General features: G+C 41.6%; 1 protein-coding gene across 4 annotated transcripts in view; it reads right to left on the bottom strand.

Annotated features, from left to right (window-relative positions):
• Positions 1–1,459: 1,459 nt before the first annotated feature.
• The window catches only part of Kdm4c (lysine demethylase 4C), a 354,968-nt gene continuing 346,928 nt past the window's right edge, over positions 1,460–9,499 (bottom strand). For 3 of the 4 annotated variants that reach the window (XM_013155087.3, XM_003472256.5, XM_013155088.3), the window contains exons 21-22: positions 6,763–6,855; positions 1,460–2,513 (exon numbers count right to left, since the gene is read on the bottom strand). In XM_013155087.3, coding sequence (XP_013010541.1) covers positions 2,337–2,513; positions 6,763–6,855 — 270 coding nt within the window. In that variant the 3' untranslated portion in view covers positions 1,460–2,336. Of the gene's footprint in view, positions 2,514–6,762; positions 6,856–7,119; positions 7,428–9,499 lie in introns of those variants that run through there. The other variant, XM_023566045.2, reaches the window with a different exon arrangement.

Here is a 9,499-nt window from a genome sequence, read left to right as displayed (position 1 = left end):
TAGTAGTACATTAGAATTGTCACAGTTAAGCAATTTTTTTTATTATTCAAAGGACATTAATAGATTTCATGCTACACATACACAGTAAAAATGCAGTTAAGGTAACACAAGAAATTAAAATTACAATTGAGGTGCCATACAGTAAGTGAAAATACTTTAATGGTCTGTCTGGGCATAGAGCTAATAACCACTTTATGCAGAATGCAGTAAAACAAAGGTGCCCTTCTCACTAGCCAGCATATATTCATAGTTAGAACAATTTTCTAAGGCCACAACAGCTGCACTTGGTTATAGGTACATTAGTTAAGTGAGACCATAAAGAACAGCTGTATTTGAGATTATACAGGGCTTTGCAGATTTTTTTCCCTATGGCAGCCAATCAGAAATCTTGCTGACAGGCAAACTTGTACAGAACGAATGATCTTATTTAGATTAATTCCTCTTAATGCCTTACACAGGCTTACTTTCCTGGCCTATTGTGAAAAGAGCAGGTTAGCTCCATTTAAACCCCAAAGATAGAAAATTCAAGCTTGATGACTTGAAAAAATGCATGACTACAGGAACAGAGAATGTGGAGGGCTCAGTCTCTGTGAAAATAAGGCGGGTGGGCTCTAACCCAGCTGCAAGGTCAGCCATGAGGCACTATGGAAAATGAGCACCGAGCCAGTATGCAATCCAGAGTGCTGAGTTTTAGCCATGCCGTGGCTCTGTATTTACTGGTTTGGCACCTCACTCTCCACTCAGTAATGGCATACCTTGTGGTTGACTATGAAACTCTGAAATGACCTGCCAATTCTGTGAACCGGGCTTTCACCCAGTTAACCAAAGACACAAGAGGCCTGAACGGACTCAGCTGGGCTTGCTCTTTCCTCTACCACTGCCCAGCGAGAAACATCCCTGAGTCAGCCCATCAGCTCCACAAGGCTGCTGGGAGGCACATGAAACCCATGTGGGAGCTGCCCAAGCCAAGGTTAGCACAGCTGCTCAGCAGAGACCCAGCCCGGCTCAGCCAACTTGAAGACTTGTGAGGTAAATCACTGTCTTGCCATAGGCCATTACAATTCTGACTATGCGTTATGCAGCATGACTGTGGTTCTCGTTAGGAAGCAGGTCTGAAGCCTTCCCTCCCCTCCACTCTTCATTTGTAAAATGAAAGACTCCAGTTTCTTCAGAGTCCCTAGCAAAGATACCTTTGACACGGACACCTGGGTGAAAAGTGCTCCAGAACGCAGGGTGTCAGATTACTCAGTGCCTGCCCGGAGGGAGGGAAATCTTCGCTGATACGGGGGCAGGCAATGAGCCTTTCCCACTGCACACACCACGGCAGATGTTCTCACAGCCGCACAGAAAAAGGGCCTGAAAGCCTGGGCTGCCACGTATCCTGATAGCCAGTTCCCTAAAAAAACATGTTTTTAAAACCGGGTTAAGCCCAGATAAATAAGCAAATCAGAAGACGGGATAGGAGAAAATGGAAATCTTTATTTTTAAACACTAGTACATTTTCAGGGTGTTTTAAAAAGGAAAATCACGTTACGTTAGTTCAAACTATGCATCAAAGCATATTTATTTAAACTCTAATTGTACAAACACATAATGAAAGAAACATTTTATAAATATCTACTTAGAATAGGTATTATGAAAAAAAGTGTTTAAAAATAACAGCCCCAGATCTCCCTCTTTAAGGATATAAAATTCCCATAGAATTCATATGAATTCTTCTTCAAGAGCCAAAAATTTCATTTCACAAAGGCCAGCTCAGTTCTCATCGGACACAATCAAAACTAATAGTAATATAAAAAAAATGTAAAGTACTGTACAAGGGAATACCGATAGCACACGGGTAAATCTCATTACCATACATGCCATTTGTGTTTTAAAAATATTTTATAAAAACTGCCATTTGAAACAAATAAGTGAGAGTCCTTCCCTGACTGTGAAAAATATATAAATTATCACCCTACCACCTGGGTAAGAGGCTCGCCATGTGCTTCCTGATGAGGGGCCTGAGCTGCACATGGGGACCTGCCTTCCCTCTGGCAGTGGCTTTCACAAGGGGGTCATTCACTGTTATATCCCTTCACTTAAGAAAAATTCTTTGGGATCATAGAAGATAATTACTTTCCAATAAAACAAGACTAGGGGATGACTTTAAGTTGCAGAATCGAACTACTAGTATGAGGACTTTGTGACCAAATGCTGGCAGCCTGGTTTACCACTGCCAGGGAAAAACCCAGCCACCTACCCCAACAAAACACAGGGCACAGTCCCAAGGCTGGCCTTCCTCTCTTCTCTTCTGGCCCCAGCTGCGCTCTGTTTACTGCAGCATTGTGCGTAGACTATTGTCTCTTCTGACCCTTCTTCTGGAAAGAGCTCTTCAGAAAAGTGCGGTACACAGGGTCATCCACGTATTCATTCTTAAACCTGGAGCTGAGTACTCTCTGCCTCTTCCTCTCTCCTTGGATTATGTCTGCTCCGTAAAATGTGTCTTCAAATCGCATGTCAGAGGCTGTGGACTAAAACCAGCCAGTGTTACTTGGTGGCATCTGACAATCACAGGACTGAACAAAGGGCTGATTCCATGAGCACAGAGGGGCAAGGACCAGAGACTGGGACGTGGTTTAGGGAAAAAGAGCCTCACCTGGGCTTTGGGTTCTCTCTTACAAATTCCCCCACAAAGGGCTGCATCTGGCCTCACTTTCTCTGAGACTTCCACCCTATACCACCTCCCCCTCTCAGAGACCTTCCTCAAACCAAAGGAGGATGAAAATCTCACTTGGAGCCCCTCATTTTTCATTTCTCCTCAGCTCTTGCCTAACCAGGACTTTGGTATATTTGTCAATAGTCATTTCTAATTCACCCATATTCCTATTTGCATTTGGTCTCTGCCCCATCACTTCCTTGAAACTGTCCTTTGTCAAAAGTCTAGTTGTGAGGTTCTTGAAGCTCTCTTTTCTGCTGTTTCCTAAGCCCTTCCTCCTGCGCTTCTCCTGTCACTGTTCATTTTTGATGTTGCAGGGGTTCCCTTTCTTGTTTTGAGACAAGGTCTTACTATGCAGTTTGGGTTAGCCTTGGACTCACTGTATAGCCCAGGCTAGCCTTGAACTCATGCAATCCTCCTGCCTCAGCTTACAAGTTCTGGAATTATAGGCGTGTGCCTCCACACCTGGTCAAGGCATTCCCTTTCTTGACTATCTGCTCAAATTCTGATGCTGCCGGGGTTCTGTGTTCAGTCTCTTCCTCTCCAGGTGTGCTCCTCTGGCTTTGGTGCCCATGATTGTGGCTTCCATGGCAGCCTCTATTCCAAGGACACTCCCATCACTGCAGTCCATGTCTCCTGCGCTCAGGAGGTGCCTCTAAGGTACTTCAGATTAACCTGTGTTAAACTGAACTCAAGTTTTCTGCCTCCATCACAGACCTTCCAACATTCAGTAAACGGCACCAGCATCCTCACCTACCCAGGTACACTGGCCAGAGGCCGTCAACCACCCCAGACTCCCCTGGTCCTTGCATCCCTCCTCGGTTCAGCATCCCTCCTCCACATACCTTGGTGCCCTCCTGACACTGCTGTGCAGCTCTGTGAAGCCACCACAATGAAGCAACAGCCTCAGTCTAACCAGAGATAGAAAGCTCTCTAAAACTATTCTGTGACTAAACATGGCTACATGTCCCTGCTTATAAGCTTTCAGTAGCCTTACGGCCTTCAAGATGACAAACATAGTCCTGAGCTGTGGCTGCACAACCTGGTATAATCCCACCCCGTTCTGGGACAGACTGAATTGCTGCCATTCCTGGCCACACTTCTCTGGCAAGGGCCTCCTGCTCTTCTGTCCTGGACACACTGTTTGCTTTCCCACGGAAAACACTCTCTCCTGTGTTGTGGTTTCGGTTCTGTAGCCCCTCACGTCAGTGCAGCAGAGTGAAGGTGGTGACAGAAAGAGGGCAGGTAAATGTCTTCCACCAGGTATTCCTTGAAGGTGAAAGGACTGTGCACCAAAGCTTTAGTACTCCTAGCACCACGCCACATGCCTGGAACTCAGCGAGGGGACTGTTCAGTAAGTGCCAAGTGACGCTGGACAGGATCTTCCTGCGATTCTCAGGGAAAGCCACAGTGCTTGGTTTTTGCTTCCTAGTTCCCCATTTTGGCACCTTAAACACATTCCTTACTGGTTTCCAATCAGGTGGGTGACTTTTATCAGCAGTAATGCTTAACGCACCTCAAAACATCATCTGCCCTGACTGGTGACAAAACAGAGTCCAGTTTCAGACTTGAACACACATGGCAAAGAAGGAAGACAAGGAAATAAATGCAAAGAAGCCTCAAAACTAAAAACCGGCCCTGTACAGTATGCCTCGTGCCCATCAGTTCATGAGAGGATCGCACAGGGCATCAGGTTGCCTCTGCGGCTGGTTGCTGACTGCCTAGTCACACCCAAGAAGCAAACAAGGACACTGGGTTGGCCCCGGCGCCCTCTGCCGTCAGGAGAAAACATGCTGCATTCATTCTCGGCAAAGTACTTGCTCTGAGTAATCGCTCACATTTGTAAGTGCTGAAGTTATCAAAAGAGAAAATAAAACATCTATGCAAGTGTTGCCACTGCAGGAACAGTAAAAGTCAGCCTCTCCAACATAATAATAAAGCCGGTTTACCAGGAGCTCTAGTTAATTATGCACCACCGTTGCCATGGTTATTTTGCAAGACAATAAAAGGTAATGGGGCCGGTTCTGAAGTGAGTGAAAAAGAATAAGGCATCATCAGGTGGACTGCTGACTCCTTTGAAAAATTGTTTCCCCTACCAGCATGAGTCTGGGTGAGCCAAAGTCATTAAAACATGAAGGCCTCCCGAAGAAGACTGCTAACCCACCTCCTCAGAAAATGAAAGATTTCTCTAGCCACAAAATATCTTCCACCAGTGAGTTTTCCAATTAGATTTGTTTCACCAACTGGAAAAAAATAGCAGTCACAGGCAGAGGACCCAAGGGCCAGAGGATTACTCACCCACCTGAAGGAAAGGCAGGGTGGGGAGAGGAGAGCGCATTAATAGTCTCTGGTCCAGGAACAACAGGGGTGGCACACTGGACGCAGTGATCCGTAGTCTTTGCTCCTGAAGGTTATTTCCTATTAGACTCAGCTGTTTGGCATAACAGCTGTGATTTATAGATTTTATATACTTTGCATTGTTCTTTTATAAAGTAAAAAAAAAAATCTGAGAATTAAAAAAATTGTTATACATTGGAGCTCTTGCTTAGGGAAAGAGACCTTAGGAAACTCATAATCTGTGTTCAGATAAACCACCTGAGCAGGCATCCTGGTACTGGAGCCAAACCTACTGGTTAGAATAAAGAGATTATGACTAGGGTGGAAAGCAAAGAGCTTTCTCCTAATATGATTAAGAAACAGTCCATGAAATCTACACAACTTGGCTAGAGAGTGCCTAGCCATGCACGGACCAGAAAACCCTACTGGATTCTCCACCTCTAAATCTCCAGGCATTGAAGAAAGGACAAAGGCAGTGGGGTGGGCAAGGGGTCATGGGATATTGTGGAGGGGAAGCAGTGGTCTCTAACACGCTGAAAGTTTTTCAAGAGATTTCAAGATCAACCAGTGTCTTTACAAGAGGCACATTTACTTTTTTGTTTTTGCAGTTATCCAGTGGTTAATCTGTTCCCAAGTGTATGGACCCCCTGTGTGCCACATTTCTCATGGGGTGGGTAGCAGTGCTACCATTAACACTCTCTTTCTTGACTATTTCCCTTTGAAAAGCCTTCTCCAAACTACAGCTGAGAAGGAAATCAGCACACAGGGCACAGTTACCCTGTGTTAGGTTTCCAAATGAGAGAAAAAGGAGCCGAATATATGAACCTATGTTTTAGGAAACACTTGGTTTTTCCAAAATAATCAAATAACCTATAGCAACTATCATCACAGCAAAGTATATCACAAAGGTGTCATTTATTCAGAAAAAAAATTTTTTCATTTTACTTAGAAAAATCCTATTCATTCAAATTTTCCCATTAAAACTTATCATTTTACAAATGCAGGAGACATAATTTTAAATGTGCAAAACCAACTTAATTTTAGAATCCACTAAATATTTTGACACAATAATATAAAACCTAAATTACTGTGTATTATATTTTTGATTAATGTAAGTTTATTTATCCATGTTTATCTTTTAATGGCACGTACCAGGGTTGAAACTAGCATTTTCCCCTTTAAAAACTCCTTTAGTAATTCCACGACTAGTATTTAGACTTTGTTTATGCCTTTTATTATGAGAATGACAGCTTATTTTAATTATGAATAGAAACAAACATTAGTGATCTTCTAATACAGAACCTCATCAGTACATGAGAAGCCTGCGGGAGACCACATAATCACTTATACCCACTGCCTTGTAATCTGCTTAAATATTTCCTTCTAGTGTTGTTTCTATCAACAAGGTAGCAAAAACCCTTATGATATCTTTGTATGCCTCTACATGTATATATACTTAATATACATAGTAAGTATTTTTGTGTATAAATGTTAATACAAAGAACTACCATTTGATTTCATTAGAAAAGTAAATCATGTGTGCTAGTGTGCTGTTTTTGGCCAAAAGTGAAGTTTATATTCAGTAGGCTTAAATAAGGGAAAAGTTGTACTAGTTTTCTTCAAAATTAACCCAGAGACCAAGAAAATTTCCTACAGGGTTTAGGAAATACAAGAAGAGGACCAAGACTTCACTAGTGGGATTCCAAGTGGAATTTTCCAGCACTTACAAAACGAGCCTTTACTCTCTTGGGCAACTCTTCGTCTAAGGTGTAGATATCTTCCCTCTTCATTGCTATCTGGGATCCATCTTCAAACTCAACCTAGTGCAATATAAGATATCATGATTTTATATATGTTAAAAACAAGTGCTATTTTTAAGGGTTCTAATTAACTATGTAAAAACAGGGAAAAAGAACTCAAGCATAACAGACGGAATCAGCCAATGCTCAAGAAAGTAAAAAGAGCTCTTTCCTCCATGAAACTAAGACTTTTTACTGTCCTGAGGATCAAACTGAGGGCCTCACACATACTAGGCAAGTGTTCTACTATTGAGCTACATCCCCGGAACCCAAAAACAAAATACATTTTAGTTTAATCAGTTAAAGTTTTATTTTTATATGTTTGCAGTACATACAATTTCATTTATCAGTATATTGGTACATGTACATAATAATAAAATAGACTCTAAAACAGCCAAGATTACTGAACATGGGATCTTAAAATCTGAGATTTTAAGAGGATGTCCCCCACAGCAAATAAAAACAGGGACTGATCAAAACATTTCTCAGAATATCTGAGATACAGGCAAATTCAGCATTGAGATAGACTGGTCCTGTTAGTGTTGCGACTTTTTAAGAGACTTTGAAAACAAAAAAGGGACAGCTGCTCTTTTCTGTAAAAGAAAAGATCATAATTTATTTTTGTATAATCTCCCAGACAAGGCAACTTCAAGTTCTTAGAGCTTTAACTTTCAAGTATCACTTTTTCCAAATTCAAATAGGCCAGAAAACCCATCTCTCGATTTCATAGGACATAAACTTCATAAATGTACAAAAATGTATTATCATCTGAAAGGAAAATGTTTAGAACTTTCTATCCAAATTGCAGAAGTAATTTCATACTGATTTTCTTCAAAAATTTAGGAGATTTTATCAGGAAAAGAGCACATGATACCAGATAACCAGAAGCCTGGAGTGTGAGGGCTCAGGTTTACTCCAGAATGATCCCTTCCAGGAGAATACAAAACAGTGGAATTGTGAGGAATATCTAGTGTGTTAACTCCTTGGGATATTTTGGAAATCCCTAACACTTTTGTTTGTTTGATTGCCTGTTTTGTTCTGTTTTGATGCACTACTGGATGTCAAAGTTGGACGAGTGCTAGGCAAGTGAGCTGCAACTGATCCATACCCTTAGGCCTGAAATTCTTCACTTCTAGCAAACACATACTGGTACTTCTGGTCAAAGGTGAGTTACACTGTAGCTGTGCTGTGTTAATAACCAAACATCTGCTGGGGTTTGAAAAACATAAAATATGTAATTAAACATCTTTTTCCTTTTTTAAAAAATTAAACTTATTGATGTATTGCTAACATTTGACTAGACTAGACCAGAGAATCGGGTGAAATCAGGTTTCTGTCACAAGACAACTCTTGTCACTTCCTGAAGGGCTGGGAATTGGAATGGTTTTTTGGCCTTGTTTTAGCAGAATGTTTTCTCTATTTAGGCTAAGGTGTCATCTCATTTATACTATTTGGTAGCATAGTTGGAACCACTTGTACCTACTTCCTTTTGTTTTAGATAATTCAAAAATTCTAAGAAAAAAGCCAATTATAAAACAAAAAGATAGTATAGAATGCTAGGAATACAGTGGGTGACCAATAATCCTCTGTGCCAGGGACCCAGGACTCTCCTGGGACTGTGGGACTCTGAGCACTAAAATCAGAGAGCGTCAGGCAAGCAGAGTCAGTTTTTCATCCTTGTTGGGACACAGCTGAATAAATTATGGTCTTCTCTTTACCAGCTGTGTGCTTGTAATGCTTGATTGTGCCAACTTGCGAAGTTTAGAAGCTTATCTAAATCAACACAGCCATTATGCAGCCTAGGGTATAGAAGGCCCACCCTGGGGCTATTAGTCCCCCGGATGGTACAAGGGGGAAATGAGGGAGGTCAGATCTGCTTCTCTTCTTCAGAGGAGCTCCAGTCTTCGCCTTCAGCATGGATGTCATCTCCTGGCTTCTAGGCAGACTTCGGCTTCCACTGAAGACTCTTCAGTCTTCTGGTGTAGACTCTTCAGCTTCTGCTTTGGACCCTTCAGCCTTCAGGCATGTTCTTCAGCCTTCCCATGCAGACCCACTCGCCTCCTCACATGGACTTGCACAGGACACTGCAGTGAGCTCCAGACCTTGGACTGAAACCTCCAATCTCCAGTGTGCAGAAACCCTCTGCACTCATCCAACTCTGTGGCTCACCACTGTGAGCCAATCTTTCTTATACCTTTGTATATCTCTGTTTTATCAGTTTCTCTAGTAAAATACTGACTGATACAGTGCTCTTGAACAAATTAACAATTTTTATTCTTTTTCTTACTGCAAATGCATTCACTGAGCTTCCCTCCCATTTGTAAAACAGGAGTCAATAAAACCCATTCTGGAGGACTATTAGGATGTATTTAAGCACTATGCACTACACATTTAAATTATATATTCTTTTATATATGCCTTTGCATAGTCAACAGTTAAGCTGAATAATTAAACACAAGACACAACATGATCTCAAAAGGGCATTTGCTTTAATGTATAAAATTCCTACTTGTAGTATAAAATTCCTACTTGTGGTTGAGAGACAACTTTAATATTAGTCTTAATTTTTTTATGGAGTCTATAAAGATGCCCATAGTTTTACATTGGTAGGCCATCAGAAATTCAACTGAAGCTAACACACTGATTACTAATTAGCCTGATTTTC

This window comes from Cavia porcellus, unplaced genomic scaffold, assembly GCF_034190915.1.
Source record: "Cavia porcellus strain 051 isolate PalLab524CR breed Dunkin Hartley unplaced genomic scaffold, mCavPor4.1 scaffold_1, whole genome shotgun sequence".
Classification (NCBI taxonomy): domain Eukaryota; kingdom Metazoa; phylum Chordata; class Mammalia; order Rodentia; family Caviidae; genus Cavia; species Cavia porcellus.
This window is presented reverse-complemented; position numbering and strand designations above follow the sequence as displayed.